General features: G+C 48.8%; 1 protein-coding gene across 1 annotated transcript in view; it reads left to right on the top strand.

The window, feature by feature from the left end:
* Positions 1-17,134, top strand: part of BOC (BOC cell adhesion associated, oncogene regulated) — a 74,303-nt gene that overhangs the window by 18,421 nt on the left and 38,748 nt on the right. Inside the window, exons 2-3 of the mRNA XM_044285871.1 lie at positions 8,948-9,091; positions 12,087-12,356. Coding sequence (XP_044141806.1) covers positions 8,977-9,091; positions 12,087-12,356 — 385 coding nt within the window. The 5' untranslated portion in view covers positions 8,948-8,976. The remainder of the gene's footprint in view (positions 1-8,947; positions 9,092-12,086; positions 12,357-17,134) is intronic.

Raw genomic sequence — 17,134 nt, 5'->3', positions numbered from 1 at the left:
GAATTTGTTTAGTTTCTGTGGACTCTTCCAAATTCATATTTTCTCCCAGCTTTTTTTGAGATGATCCCACGTCCACCGTTCCTAGGTGGTCTGAGTATTCTTGATTGTTGAGGTGAAAGTTGGCACGCCAGTGCGTATATCCCTTTCAGGTCACCGTCTGGAGCTTCATCTGCCAAGATGGAGTTGGCAGGTCCTTCTTGATACCCATCCGGTCGCACCTTATTTAATCTGTCCTCCACTGCTTTTTCCACCTCTCGACTTTCTATGATCTTACCAGCCCTGGTCCATCTGGTCCTACTCATGTTCTCTTTTTTTTTTTTTAAGGGTCTTGTCTTCTGTAGTGACCCAGTTACCCTATGCCTTTCTCTTTGAGAGTCTGGAAGAGTCTCAGGCTGTCGGTAGGAGGATGTATTGCATTCCAGAAGATGTGTCTAACCTATAATCCCACTGATAGAAAACAGAACCGGGACAGATGAGCAAGAATTCTTCTCTTTGGTGGTCAATTCTATAAATCTCCTAAGAATTTACTTTATGATGCACAGTAATTCATTTTGTATGGGCGCCCAGGCAGAGATTAGATGCAGGTCTAAAAACCTAAGACCGGCAATGTACATTCTTAAAGGGGCTGATCTATGGATTCTCATTTGGACAATGTAAATTTGTCATTGCCCAGTGCTACCCCAAAAAAAATCATAAGAGGTGTACATAGAGAATGGGGGGCTCATAGCAGAAGTTCCTACAGCCCCCAACCTGGCTATTGTTACAGGCCAAGACCTACCAGCCCTGGGCCATTTGTCATTCCTGGCAGCTCTTTTTGTAGATGTAGTCTACCTTCGGCTTCCTTCTACACAGCCTCTGGGTCTTTTGACCTTTGACTGGTTCTCAGTTAAGGTGTGAATTCATTGTACCAGTTGGAATTAACGCCTCCATGGGGAGAGTTAAATGGCAAAAACATTCTCTTTATGGTCCTTCTCCACTTTGGTGACAAAGGAGTTACTAGGCGTTTGGGTGGCGTAATGTCCGCAATAATATTTCTCTATCGCTTGTTTAGGCTGAACTGCCAAGTATAAGAAGGAAAAATCAAGAAAAATGAAATAATAAAAGAGTCAGACTTGTAAGGCCAAGTTTCCACGCAGTCATAAGCGTACAACCTCCCACTAGCAAACCCCCATACTCCTCCGGGTGCCAGAAATAGCCAGGCTGAGATAAAACAGAGCCCAGAATGAGGAGGATCTGGCCTTGCTTTTTGGGGATCTGTGCCAGGACTCTCTCTGGTGGGTATGAAGTAAGGGGGAGGTGGGGGACTTGACTTGGTGTGCGTCCATAGACAAAAAAGTTTATTTATATGAAGTGATCATCATCTTAGGTGTGGAAAGTAAATGGGAAAATTCTTACATTGGCCCCAGTTCACCTTCTCGGCTCATGTACGTTAGAAGCCAGGCTTGAGGATTGATGCCTTTTACATCAGATTCTTTTTGATACTAATTTTTCTTTTCAGTGTATTGCGTTGCGCTCTATCTATAGGGAGACAGATTCAGGCTTTTGCTGCTTTCAGATCTTATTGAAAATGCCCAGTTACATTTATCACTTGCAGTACCACTTTCTGCCACAAAAAAATGTAGTAGACACCAATGCAACAGCGCCCCCACCTGTAATCCAATAGCAAACTTTACAGTATGGAGCTTCACAGAAATTACCGTACCACTTTACTCGTAATGAGGCGTGCCACAAGCAGACAATATAGCTAGGGAACTACAAGTCCCAGCAGCATGTGTACTGCTGCTTATCCTGAGCCTCATTGGTATGATAGAGGGTACTAATAATATTCAGTGGTCTTGTTCAGGAACCACGACCTGGGTTGGCTGACCAATATGTATATTTTCTCAGCAAATATAGACTTCCGTGACTTTCTGGATGTTATTTTATGTAGTGCACGGGGCGTCTCTGCTTCTATACCGATGGGTGGCGTTCTGAACTTTGATGCCATAATGCCTGCCATTTATAGTATCAAAAACATGCAGACGTCTTCTATTTGGTCACAGGTGACTTTTTTTCCCCTTAATTATGTTAAAAATTGTTTCCTCAGCTTCGTTCCCTGTGGCGGGTGTCCTGCCAAGAAACCACATATAACATTGAAATAAACCAATAGGACATTAACCCTCAATCCGCAAAATCCCTAACCTTTTGAGTAATGACCCCATCTGTCTATGATGACGCCTTCTCAGCTCCCCCAATACTCATGGGTGCTTTATCTCAGCTCTCCTATGATCCGCAGGTGAAACTAACCCACAAAGGTTCGCCGTTATCCACTACAAGGGATTTCAGCTTTTCTTCTACATTTGCAACATATGACTTAAAGGTGGACATGTATGTATCAATAAAAAGTGTGATGTCAGCGTGTGATGTCATCATATGGTATTACTTTACTGCAGAGAGATATTCTATGACCTTTCATGGGAACGTCGTCAATATATCCTCTGCTTTATGTGATCCTATTTGATGGGGTTAGGAAGTGGTTAACTTGGGCTGGAGAGGAGGACATCTCCCTGGCTGTCCACTCTGGAGTGGTGAAATGTGAGCCTCTGTCTCCCCCCTGCTCCCCCATAGCAGAAGGAGTTGGAATTGTGTCTTTTATACAGTTCCAGCCCTTGTTAATTTCACTCCACTAATGACTCCCCCCTGGGGTATGATTTACATGCCTATCTGAGGCCTGGGGAGGAGGAGGAGGGTGTAAGGAGAAGGGGTCTGCGGGGCAGGGGTCATCTAAACCCCCACTCACAGGAAATTGTTATTTTAACCTGGTGGGAAGAGTATTAAGATTTCCAAACAGCTGCTATTGCCTTCATTATGAAGAGGGCACGGCCAGGACCTTCTCCTCAGCAAGTAAGTCTAGTGGCCCCTCGTCTGCCCCTGGAATGTCCCATCCATACAGAGGGGTCGCTGCTCTGACTCCAGTGGCTGTTGGGACCTGTAGGCCCCCATCTCCCCCCCCCCCCCCCCACAGGTTGCTCAGTTTTGGAACTTTGTGGGTTAAAATGTTGCAGCAATGTTTATTGTATTTCCTTTGTTTTGACGTCTTTTTTTTTTCCCAGTAGTGTTTATTTCTCAACTTTTCCTTGCGCTCGGAGGTTCTGTTTAGGCTGGGGCTGATCGCAGTCCTCAGTAGCGCTGCCATTGTCGCAGTCCAATTTTTGCACACTTGATGTTTTTGCTGCGCCACGTGAAAGTTGAATGTGCGCGTCGTCCTCCTGTGATTCCATGTGTTCCTAAGGAACGATGCTGACTGAGGTTGGAGAACTACAAATCCCAGCAGGGACTACCTGGGCTTGCAGATTGGAAAATAAATTTTTTCTTAATCTGTGAACCGCCTGTATCAGATTTGTGACAAGTGCGCAGCGCGATGTATGGAGTGTGATTGTGATGTGCGCAGTGTGATGTATGCAGTGTGATTGTGATGTGTGCAGTGTGATGTGTGCAGTGTGATGTGTGCAGTGTGATGTGTGCAGTGTGATGTGTGCCTTACATGTAGCAGAAGTTACACAGTACACGTATGATCCCTGGCAGATATTCATTGTGTGGAGGTCTGTACCGTAAGAGCGGTCACACTGCGGAGGTCTGTACTGTAAGAGCGCTCACACTGCGGAGGTCTGTACTGTAAGAGCGCTCACACTGCGGAGGTCTGTACTGTAAGAGCGGTCACACTGCGGAGGTCTGTACTGTAAGAGCGCTCACACTGCGGAGGTCTGTACCGTAAGAGCGCTCACACTGCGGAGGTCTGTACTGTAAGAGCGCTCACACTGCGGAGGTCTGTACTGTAAGAGCGGTCACACTGCGGAGGTCTGTACTGTAAGAGCGGTCACACTGCGGAGGTCTGTACTGTAAGAGCGCTCACACTGCGGAGGTCTGTACTGTAAGAGCAGTCACACTGCGGAGGTCTGTACTGTAAGAGCGGTCACACTGCGGAGGTCTGTACTGTAAGAGCGGTCACACTGCGGAGGTCTGTACTGTAAGAGCGGTCACACTGCGGAGGTCTGTACTGTAAGAGCGGTCACACTGCGGAGGTCTCTACTGTAAGAGCGGTCACACTGCGGAGGTCTGTACCGTAAGAGCGGTCACACTGCGGAGGTCTGTACTGTAAGAGCGGTCACACTGCGGAGGTCTGTACTGTAAGAGCGGTCACACTGCGGAGGTCTGTACTGTAAGAGCGGTCACACTGCGGAGGTCTGTACAGTAAGAGCGGTCACACTGCGGAGGTCTGTACCGTAAGAGCGGTCACACTGCGGAGGTCTGTACTGTAAGAGCGGTCACACTGCGGAGGTCTGTACTGTAAGAGCGGTCACACTGCGGAGGTCTGTACTGTAAGAGCGGTCACACTGCGGAGGTCTGTACTGTAAGAGCGGTCACACTGCGGAGGTCTGTACTGTAAGAGCGGTCACACTGCGGAGGTCTGTACTGTAAGAGCGGTCACACTGCGGAGGTCTGTACTGTAAGAGCGGTCACACTGCGGAGGTCTGTACTGTAAGAGCGCTCACACTGCGGAGGTCTGTACTGTAAGAGCGGTCACACTGCGGAGGTCTGTACTGTAAGAGCGGTCACACTGCGGAGGTCTGTACTGTAAGAGCGGTCACACTGCGGAGGTCTGTACTGTAAGAGCGGTCACACTGCGGAGGTCTGTACTGTAAGAGCGGTCACACTGCGGAGGTCTGTACTGTAAGAGCGGTCACACTGCGGAGGTCTGTACTGTAAGAGCGGTCACACTGCGGAGGTCTGTACTGTAAGAGCGGTCACACTGCGGAGGTCTGTACTGTAAGAGCGGTCACACTGCGGAGGTCTGTACTGTAAGAGCGGTCACACTGCGGAGGTCTGTACTGTAAGAGCGGTCACACTGCGGAGGTCTGTACTGTAAGAGCGGTCACACTGCGGAGGTCTGTACTGTAAGAGCGGTCACACTGCGGAGGTCTGTACTGTAAGAGCGGTCACACTGCGCGAGGTCTGTACTGTAAGAGCGCTCACACTGCGGAGGTCTGTACTGTAAGAGCGGTCACACTGCGGAGGTCCGTACTGTAAGAGCGGTCACACTGCGGAGGTCTCTACTGTAAGAGCGGTCACACTGCGGAGGTCTGTACTGTAAGAGCGGTCACACTGCGGAGGTCTGTACTGTAAGAGCGCTCACACTGCGGAGGTCTGTGCTGTAAGAGCGGTCACACTGCAGAGGTCTGTACTGTAAGAGCGGTCACACTGCGGAGGTCTGTACTGTAAGAGCGGTCACACTGCGGAGGTCTGTACTGTAAGAGCGCTCACACTGCGGAGGTCTGTACTGTAAGAGCGGTCACACTGCGGAGGTCTGTACTGTAAGAGCGCTCACACTGCGGAGGTCTGTACTGTAAGAGCGGTCACACTGCGGAGGTCTGTACTGTAAGAGCGGTCACACTGCGGAGGTCTGTACTGTAAGAGCGGTCACACTGGGAGGTCTGTACTGTAAGAGCGGTCACACTGCGGAGGTCTGTACTGTAAGAGCGGTCACACTGCGGAGGTCTGTACTGTAAGAGCGGTCACACTGCGGAGGTCTGTACTGTAAGAGCGGTCACACTGCGGAGGTCTGTACTGTAAGAGCGGTCACACTGCGGAGGTCTGTACTGTAAGAGCGGTCACACTGCGGAGGTCTGTACTGTAAGAGCGGTCACACTGCGGAGGTCTGTACTGTAAGAGCGGTCACACTGCGGAGGTCTGTACTGTAAGAGCGGTCACACTGCGGAGGTCTGTACTGTAAGAGCGGCTCACACTGCGGAGGTCTGTACTGTAAGAGCGGTCACACTGCGGAGGTCTGTACTGTAAGAGCGGTCACACTGCGGAGGTCTGTACTGTAAGAGCGCTCACACTGCGGAGGTCTGTACTGTAAGAGCGCTCACACTGCGGAGGTCTGTACTGTAAGAGCGCTCACACTGCGGAGGTCTGTACTGTAAGAGCGGTCACACTGCGGAGGTCTGTACCGTAAGAGCGGTCACACTGCGGAGGTCTGTACTGTAAGAGCGCTCACACTGCGGAGGTCTGTACCGTAAGAGCGCTCACACTGCGAAGGTCTGTACTGTAAGAGCGGTCACACTGCGGAGGTCTGTACTGTAAGAGCGCTCACACTGCGGAGGTCTGTACCGTAAGAGCGGTCACACTGCGGAGGTCTGTACTGTAAGAGCGCTCACACCGCGGAGGTCTGTACTGTAAGAGCGCTCACACTGCGGAGGTCTCTCCTGTAAGAGCGGTCACACTGCGGAGGTCTCTCCTGTAAGAGCGGTCACACTGCGGAGGTCTGTACTGTAAGAGCGGTCACACTATAGAGGTCTCTACTGTAAGAGCGGTCACACTGCGGAGGTCTGTACTGTAAGAGCGCTCACACTGGAGGCCTGTACTGTAAGAGCGGTCACACTGCGGAGGTCTCTACTGTAAGAGCGGTCACACTGCGGAGCTCTGTGCTGTAAGAGCGGTCACACTGCGGAGGTCTGCGCTGTAAGAGCGGTCACACTGCGGAGGTCTGTACTGTAAGAGCGGTCACACTGCGGAGGTCTGTACTGTAAGAGCGGTCACACTGTGGAGGTCTCTACTGTAAGAGCGGTCACACTGCGGAGGTCTCTCCTGTAAGAGCGGTCACACTGGAGGTCTGTACTGTAAGAGCGGTCACACTGCGGAGGTCTGTACTGTAAGAGCGCTCACACTGCGGAGGTCTGTACTGTAAGAGCGGTCACACTGCGGAGGTCTGTACTGTAAGAGCGGTCACACTGCGGAGGTCTGTACTGTAAGAGCGGTCACACTGCGGAGGTCTGTACAGTAAGAGCGGTCACACTGCGGAGGTCTGTACTGTAAGAGCGGTCACACTGCGGAGGTCTGTACTGTAAGAGCGGTCACACTGCGGAGGTCTGTACTGTAAGAGCGGTCACACTGCGGAGGTCTGTACTGTAAGAGCGCTCACACTGCGGAGGTCTGTACTGTAAGAGCGGTCACACTGCGGAGGTCTGTACTGTAAGAGCGCTCACACTGCGGAGGTCTCTCCTGTAAGAGCGGTCACACTGGAGGTCTGTACTGTAAGAGCGGTCACACTGCGGAGGTCTGTACTGTAAGAGCGCTCACACTGCGGAGGTCTCTCCTGTAAGAGCGGTCACACTGGAGGTCTGTACTGTAAGAGCGGTCACACTGCGGAGGTCTGTACTGTAAGAGCGGTCACACTGCGGGGGTCTGTACTGTAAGAGCGGTCACACTGGAGGTCTGTACTGTAAGAGCGCTCACACTGGAGGCCTGTACTGTAAGAGCGGTCACACTGCGGAGGTCTCTACTGTAAGAGCGGTCACACTGCGGAGGTCTGTACTGTAAGAGCGGTCACACTGCGGAGGTCTGCGCTGTAAGAGCGGTCACACTGCGGAGGTCTGTACTGTAAGAGCGGTCACACTGCGGAGGTCTGTACTGTAAGAGCGGTCACACTGCGGAGGTCTGTACTGTAAGAGCAGTCACACTGCGGAGGTCTGTACTGTAAGAGCAGTCACACTGCGGAGGTCTGTACTGTAAGAGAGGTCACACTGTGGAGGTCTCTACTGTAAGAGCGCTCACACTGCGGAGGTCTGTACTGTAAGAGCGGTCACACTGCGGAGGTCTGTACCATAAGAGCGGTCACACTGCGGAGGTCTCTCCTGTAAGAGCGGTCACACTGCAGAGGTCTCTACTGTAAGAGCGCTCACACTGCGGAGGTCTGTACTGTAAGAGCGCTCACACTGCGGAGGTCTCTCCTGTAAGAGCGGTCACACTGCAGAGGTCTCTACTGTAAGAGCGCTCACACTGCGGAGGTCTGTACTGTAAGAGCGCTCACACTGCGGAGGTCTGTACTGTAAGAGCGCTCACACTGCGGAGGTCTGTACTGTAAGAGCGCTCACACTGCGGAGGTCTCTCCTGTAAGAGCGGTCACACTGCGGAGGTCTCTCCTGTAAGAGCGGTTACACTGCGGAGGTCTCTCCTGTAAGAGCGGTCACACTGCGGAGGTCTCTCCTGTAAGAGCGCTCACACGGCGGAGGTCTCTACTGTAAGAGCGCTCACACTGCGGAGGTCTGTACTATAAGAGCGCTCACACTGCGGAGGTCTGTACTATAAGAGCGGTCACACTGCGGAGGTCTCTCCTGTAAGAGCACTCACACTGCGGAGGTCTCTCCTGTAAGAGCGCTCACACTGCGGAGGTCTCTCCTGTAAGAGCGCTCACACTGCGGAGGTCTCTCCTGTAAGAGCGCTCACACTGCGGAGGTCTCTCCTGTAAGAGCGCTCACACTGCGGAGGTCTCTGGTTAGTGGTTTACAGTGAGGTACTAGTTGTGACTAGTTATCTGTAACCAGCTGACCACAGATGGGGACTGTGACTGCAGGCGAGATATCTGACAACCTATGGGACCGACATTAGAGGTTTGGGGTCTCAGAACCATGTGGACCCCTTATGGTCCTGCGGAGGTCTGTACTATAAGAGCGCTCACACTGCGGAGGTCTGTACTATAAGAGCGGTCACACTGCGGAGGTCTCTCCTGTAAGAGCACTCACACTGCGGAGGTCTCTCCTGTAAGAGCGCTCACACTGCGGAGGTCTCTCCTGTAAGAGCGCTCACACTGCGGAGGTCTCTCCTGTAAGAGCGCTCACACTGCGGAGGTCTCTCCTGTAAGAGCGCTCACACTGCGGAGGTCTCTGGTTAGTGGTTTACAGTGAGGTACTAGTTGTGACTAGTTATCTGTAACCAGCTGACCACAGATGGGGACTGTGACTGCAGGCGAGATATCTGACAACCTATGGGACCGACATTAGAGGTTTGGGGTCTCAGAACCATGTGGACCCCTTATGGTCCTAGTAGAGGTTCTGTTCCTCCGTCTTCCGGTATGGGTGATGTCGGCGCGGTTCCCTCTGTATATTCACTGTCTCTTTTGTCTCTCCAGGTGTCGGCGGCTGAGGTGGAGGGACGTGAATGTGCCCAGAGTCCCCGGCTGCTGTATATGGAATCACAATGATACTCCGGATCACTGCGGTCACCGCCATCTGCTGCTGCCTGCTGTCCGCTGTCCGCTGCCAGGACCAGTCCAGTAAGTCTCTTCCTCAGTCCACCCTACTCCCATCGTGTCCTCTTACTGAGGACACCTGCTTTGCAGTTCACATACTGGACCAAAGAGCTTACAATCTAAACATGCCAGAGAGACATGGGCCAGGATAATGATGCTGCGGGCGTTGGTTCCTCTGTGGCTGGATTGGTGCCAGCCTGTGCCCGGGTGATGGCTGCCACTGTTGTTTTTGGACAGGTGTGAATATCTCACTTGCCGCTGATGCATTTCACGTCACGTAGACTCCCGATCAGAGGATGGGAAGGGACAGGCGATCGCAAGAACAGTAGAAACAAGTTTCAGTTTCTGACCATTTTCAGGATCTCTGCTTGCTGTCAGTAAATAAAAAGTCCCTTGCTTACATCCAGATGTTTACACCTAGTGTTTATCACAGTTGAGGGTTTGTTACAGTTGTATAAATGTTACCTGCGCTGATACATTGTAGCAAACCGTCAGTACTGAAGAAAGCCATGTGCTGCGGATGCATCTAGAGGTATCTCTCTAACCTCCGGCTGTCAGAGGTATTAGATCTGTACAAAGCTTCAGCCTCTGATCAGTAAATCGGAATGTTCCACAGCAAGCAGAGATCTTGAAAACGATGAAGAATTCTTTACGTGTTATATTCTGCATTAGCCGATGCATCTCTGTCGCTGGTGATCATGGCTGGCCGCGCTCTCTCATGCAGCGTGATGTCACAGACACGAAGCAGACATGATGTCATACTATAAAGGCCCCGATACCCGAAGTACGCGGGGGATGAGCGGCTCCATGCTGCCGGTAACAGGAGTCGTCCTCGCCACATGTGGAAGGCATTGTGGGTTTAAGAGGATAGGAAATGGAGTCCAGCGGACAAAGGCGGCTCAGTGCTGGCTGCACAGGGGGCGCCTAATGACATCACAGGGTCACAGGGAAGTAAATGCGGGTTATAGTCAGCGACGCCCAGGATTAGCGTTAATGGGAGCTCCGCAGTTGATTACCGCCCTATATGGAAAGTCTCTGCTGCATCATAAGGCAGCGGCTCAAGGGGTGATTGAGAGGAAGAAGAGGGTCTCATAAAGATGGAGGCCCCCGGGCAAAACATCCCCCCTTCCCCCTACATACCAATGAATGGAGAAGTATAACCATAGTACTCCCCGCATAATGGTGTCATGTTGTACCTAAATAGTACCACCGTACTGTGAAGAATAAAAGTACCATATAGTGTCCGTGTAACGCTGCCAGATGTGGGCTCACATAATTCTATAATATAATGCCCTAATACTGCTGGAAGGAATAAAGTGTCCACATAGTACTGCCATATAGTGGACGCATCGAAGTGCCTTTCAGTGCCCAGATAATATTGCTATATAGTACTGTCATATTGTGCTCACATATAACTGCCATATAGTGGACGCATCAAAGTGCCTTTCAGTGCCCAGATAATATTGCTATATAGTACTGTCATACTGTGCTCACATAGTACTGTCATATTGTGCTCACATAGTACTGCCATATAGTGGACGCATCGAAGTGCCTTTCAGTGCCCAGATAATATTGCTATATAGTACTGTCATATTGTGCTCACATAGTACTGCCATATAGTGGACCCATCGAAGTGCCTTTCAGTGCCCAGATAATATTGCTATATAGTACTGTCATATTGTGCTCACATAGTACTGCCATATAGTGGACCCATCAAAGTGCCTTTCAGTGCCCAGATAATATTGCTATATAGTACTGTCATATTGTGCTCACATAGTACTGTCATATTGTGCTCACATAGTACTGCCATATAGTGGACGCATCGAAGTGCCTTTCAGTGCCCAGATAATATTGCTATATAGTACTGTCATATTGTGCTCACATAGTACTGCCATATAGTGGACCCATCGAAGTGCCTTTCAGTGCCCAGATAATATTGCTATATAGTACTGTCATACAGTGGACGCATCGAAGTGCCTTTCAGTGCCCAGATAATATTGCTATATAGTACTGTCATATTGTGCTCACATAGTACTGTCATGTTGTGCATATTATAATTCTACAATATACGACTCGTACAGTGCCCATATAATACTGTCATAATGTTAATCCGTGAAAGTGCCTTTATTTGCCCTGATAATATTGCTTTACGGTGCTCGCAACGTACTGTCATATTGTGCTCACATAGTAATGCCGTATTGAGCTCATATTCAGATAATAATATAATACCCTAATACTATGAAAACACATATAGTACTGCCATACAGTGCTCACATAATACTGTCCTACAGCTCCTACAATACTCATACACATTAGACGTCTGAACCCACGGATGTTGAACGCCATTTCAATGTGTATAGTGGAAGATGTTGGTAGAAAGGACTGGGCATGATAGATTTCATCATGTCCAGTCCTTTGATCCCACCGGGGCTAAGCCTTTACCAGATCAGCAGATCTGATTGTACATGTTTATGGTGGAGGTCAGAGAAATCCGCTTGTTCAGCCAGCGACAACCATATCGCCATAGAGTGCTGAAATGATACTGCTATATGCTGGCCGTAGGATACCATTGCTGGTGCCAGGAGTTTGGAGTGGGCCATGTATAGCGGGGCAATATAATCATGGCGAAATTACTCGTCTGTCCAGCGCTACCATACAGTCCAAGGCAAAAAAAAGCTTAAAGGGGTTCTCCAAGATTAGGCTTTTTTCCAAAAACAGCACCACACCTGTGCGTGGGTTATGTCTGGTATTGCAGCTCAACTCTATGGAGGTGAGTGGGATTGAGCTGCAATACCATATACAACAGGTGGGGTGCCCATGTTTTCTAGTCATGGAAACTCCCTTGGCAGGCATGTCTGACCACCACAGTCTACGTTCTAACTCTGCCTCGGAGCAATGTCCACCAGTCCTTATAGTGAAGCGTCTGCTTGCTGGAGTTGAAATATGAATAAAACCATTCAGTGGCACAGTATTCGCCACTGATTTAGACTAACATCTTGACCTTCTTTTTTTTTTTCAGTCCAAGTCCCGCAATTCCTGGTCCAGCCGTTGTCTACATTCCAGAAATACGGAGGATCGGTCACTCTTAGTTGCGCGGTGGAACCAGCCAGTGCAGCCATCTCCTGGAGGTTGAATGGAGATGAGCTGGGAAAATTCCCTGGGATTCTGATCTCAGGAGGAACCTTGGTGATTACCGGGCTGAACAATGATACCGCAGGAAGATATCAGTGCATCGCTCGGTCCCCGGCTGGAGCCATGGCCAGCGTTCCAGCAATTGTCACCCTAGCTAGTGAGTATGAGTCTCGATCACAAGGTGACCTTTATTGTGCAATCTGAAAATAATACCACCTGATATAATCGGTCTCATAAAGCTGCAGCATTGCAATGGGAAGCGACTGTAGATACAAAACAGGACAGTAATGGGGTCCAACTCAGCCTCTTGACTCCTGTGTCTCTGTCCGTCAGTCCTGCCGCAGTGGCACTGCATTGTCTTATTTCAGGATATGGCCGGTGATGCTCTGTATAGCCCCATACCTTGACTTGTAAATCAAAGGTAGAGGAGCAATCTACAATCTATAATAGTAAAACAAGGGGTGAGATTTGACCCCATTGCAGTCCCCTCTGGACAACACTGAAATCGGAGCTTCTTGGCACCTAGTATCGGTATCACCCATGTTATCACTGCTATTGTACCAGAGCCCTTTTAAGCACCAGATTTCTATTGTACTGGTTCAACTAGTCAGCGTTTTCCAATCAACTCAACCTTCCCGTCCTATAAGAAGTGAGGTCCAAAAAGGACAATCTTCAAAACCTGATGCACCTCCTTTGTATTTTCAGTCTTGATTAAATCACCATGCAGATGTAAGGAGCCCAGCAAGGGATCAGGGGGTCAGGAGCCTGCATGAAGTATGTTTTGACGTCAGGACTTCCTTGGAATGCAGATCAGTCTGTGGTTTTTCCCCTCCAGCGGGGAATGGGTTAGACCAAGGTGATTGAATTTTGACAATTTCATGGATTGCAGCTGTGAGACCCTTTCACGGAGCTCAGGATCAGTAACAATGCATTATGCAGGTGAACATACCAAGAACTATATCCCCTTGAGATGGAAGTTCATAGGGGTGGGGGTAAAGAGCCCCCTCTGTCATTAATCCCTGAGAGTTTTGGGACTTGGCCCAGGCCAGGAGAGTGGGATAGAGTTTCTGAAAACACATTCCTGAGCAGAATAGGGGTAGTGTTTTTGCTTGAGAGTTGATAAATGAGCATGCAGAGGACGGGTGGGGTGGTGGGGGACATAGTTTTAATGAGAGATATGATTACACAAGAACGGAGGCCTAGTTTTCTTAACCCCTTCACTACTGTCTGCGTGACTCCTGCACAGGTTGCTAATATATACACTATATATGCTGCTGATATAACGACTGGGTATGGATCCCTTTAAGATGGACATGTCTTGTGTAGATTCCGATGAAACTGTAATAGTGTTGCTGTTGGGATCTCTGCGTTCTGGTCTCCGCTGATGTTGACAATTCAAAGTGTCTTGATTTGGTACCAGTTGAATGTCCCAGCTCACTACTAAGTTAGATAGCACCAGAGGACCCCTTTAAATGAATTCCTTTTGGTCTCTTCTTGACCTACAATGTTGGTCCTTGCATTCATCTTCATAAAGAGAGCCCCTTGGAAGGTAGAATAAATGGTCCATGACGACAACCCCGATGGCAGCTCCTTCTCTTGCATTGTGTACGTCCCCATGGCGGTCCCTCATAATGACTTGCAAGCTCTGTTTTTCTTTGCTGTGTGCATGGCAAAAATGCCGCCGCAGAAGAGATGGAGTCTGAAGGAAACACAAAGGGCCATTCTTCGCAGAGCAGGGCCCATGAGCTTACACACCTATCACGTTTTCGGGGCTCAGTCTCCAGAGCCCTTAATTGAGATGAATTTGCTTAAGGTATAGTCCAATGTAAATAGCAGTTACGATGACTTTCTTCCTGGCGGCCTGGAATGCACAACCGTGCTGGGGTAATGTCCTGCTCTCCAAGGGGTTCAGCTTCTCTACGGCTAAAATATGTGCATTTATAAAAAAACAAAACTCCAGCTTATGGCAGTGATTAGTCCAGGGGTTTTCTTTGCATGAAACATCTCACCTAAACCAAGCAACTAATGAGCTTCCAGTGAAGGAACCTTCTGGTTTTCACTGCATTGTAGAAATAATCTACTGCAGTGATTGAGGTGGTGGCACCTATGGAGACTACTTAATGTATATAGTCTGCTGCTTGGTATACGCCAGTGACATCAATGGGCATCCTTTTTAATGGACGTCAGAGCAAGCGGACGGTGGAGTCCAGTGGTGGGTGCTCCCCCTCTGTCACCTTTACTTGTTGTTATACGTGTTCCCTTTTATATTGTCCCACAAAGGTCACATCATTTCTTTATCATTATGTAGTATAAGGACCAGAACGGAAGGGATTAATCTCAGTAAAGCTCATGCTGAGCAATCCCCCCGCCCTCCGGAGTGATCCCCCCAGCAATGACAATAAGGGAAATACCGCTCCAATCTGTTCACTGATAAATGTAGGAAGAGGGAAGACGGGGCGAAGGGAGAGGAAATATAGGGGACAGACTATACAGAGAGACACTGACACTTGGGGTACAGGATAATGACACTGACACTTGGGGTACAGGATAATGACACTGACACTCGGGGTACAGAATAATGACACTGACACTTGGGGTACAGGATGATGACACTGACACTTGGGGTACAGGATAATGATGCTGACACTTGGGGTACAGGATGATGACACTGACACTTGGGGTACAGGATAATGACACTGACACTTGGGGTACAGGATAATGACACTTACACTTGGGGTACAGGGTGATGACACTTGGGGTACAGGATGATGACACTTGGGGTACAGGATAATGACACTGACACTCGGGGTACAGGATAATGACACTGACACTTGGGGTACAGGATGATGACACTGACACTTGGGGTACAGGATAATGACACTGACACTTGGGGTACAGGATAATGACGCTGACACTTGGGGTACAGGATGATGACACTGACACTTGGGGTACAGGATAATGACACTGACACTTGGGGTACAGGATAATGACGCTGACACTTGGGGTACAGGATAATGACACTGACACTTGGGGTACAGGATAATGACACTGACACTTGGGGTACAGGATAATGACACTGACACTTGGGGTACAGGATAATGACATGGACACTTGGGGTACAGGATAATGGCACTGACACTTGGGGTACAGGATAATGGCACTGACACTCGGGGTACAGGATAATGACGCTGACACTTGGGGTACAGGATAATGACGCTGACACTTGGGGTACAGGATAATGACGCTGACACTTGGGGTACAGGATAATGACGCTGACACTTGGGGTACAGGATAATGACACGGACACTTGGGGTACAGGATAATGACACGGACACTTGGGGTACAGGATAATGACACGGACACTTGGGGTACAGGATAATGACACTGACACTTGGGGTACAGGATAATGACGCTGACACTTGGGGTACAGGATAATGACACTGACACTCGGGGTACAGGATAATGACACTGACACTCGGGGTACAGGATAATGACACTGACACTTGGGGTACAGGATGATGACACTGACACTTGGGGTACAGGATAATGACACTGACACTTGGGGTACAGGATAATGACACTGACACTCGGGGTACAGGATAATGACACGGACACTTGGGGTACAGGATAATGACACGGACACTTGGGGTACAGGATAATGACATGGACACTTGGGGTACAGGATAATGACATGGACACTTGGGGTACAGGATAATGACATGGACACTTGGGGTACAGGATAATTACACACTGACACTTGGGGTACAGGATGATGACACTTGGGGTACAGGAGAATGACACTGACACTTGGGGTACAGGAGAATGACACTTGGGGTACAGGACAATAATATTTGGGGTACAGCACAATGACGGGTGCAGAGGCAGGTCTTGGGTACACCTATAGAGTAGACCCCAGTGCCGCGATCTCCTTTTGTGGCGTCTCTTATTACTCGTCTTTGTGGTTGTTTATACAGAGAAGAATCTCAGCGATGAATGAAGTGAAAGCCGAAGATTAACTTAAAAATTCTTTGTCTGCTCAGAAATCTTTTCATTTCCTGTGTCCTGGAGCCCTGGACTCTTCTGTGTCTCTCCTGAAATACTCAGGACATAATCTCCTCCATCTTATCTATATATAGTGTAACCCTGACAATCTGTCAGAAATATTTTCAAAAATGTTGCCTTTAAAACCTCCATTTGTCAATTTTTTTTTTAACTGCCCCATCTCTTGTGACATTCGGACCCCTTCACCCTACGACTCGACGTTCTTCTAGAACACCAAGCGTTAACTTCTCCTGGCGTTACATGGCTGGGTCCACCCTGTCTTAAAGGATTAGTTCATTTTATTTTCTTCAGTTTTTGGCGCAGGTGTTAAAAATTCCATTAGCATTAAACATAATTGGAAATCTTTTCCAGATGTGGTATACTGACTTGGTCGCCATTTTTTATGCAAATTTTTGAAAGATTTTTTTAAAATATTTCATGATTCTTAAAACTCCTTCCATGCAGAAATATCTGAATGCTCAAAAGCCGAGTTTGTTCTGGGAAAGTAAGGAGATGAGGGGGGAGGATAATTGCCTTCATCAGAAGGTTTGAGGCAACGAGAGATTATCATTAGGAACAAAAATGCAAAAACCTTCTGTACATTGAAGCCTCCTGGTATAATGAGCAGAACAGGTTCATGTTAATCGCCCTCTCATTAAAGTCATTTCCTGGCCCGTCCTCGTAATTCACCAATAAGTGGCTCTATTGATTGGTCTTATTGAGGTCGTAATCACGCTACATCTTGTTCCTGACTGCTGAAATTCCACCGAGTAATGCTACAGTCTGAATAATGAGCTACTCAGAAGAATATTTTTGTAACCTTCCATAAGTTATAACAAAAAATGCCCATGAAAAGGCAAAGTCATAAATTCTATTGTACGAGAGCTGCTTAAC

Source organism: Bufo gargarizans, chromosome 3 (genome assembly GCF_014858855.1).
Source record: "Bufo gargarizans isolate SCDJY-AF-19 chromosome 3, ASM1485885v1, whole genome shotgun sequence".
NCBI lineage: Eukaryota > Metazoa > Chordata > Amphibia > Anura > Bufonidae > Bufo > Bufo gargarizans.
This window is presented reverse-complemented; position numbering and strand designations above follow the sequence as displayed.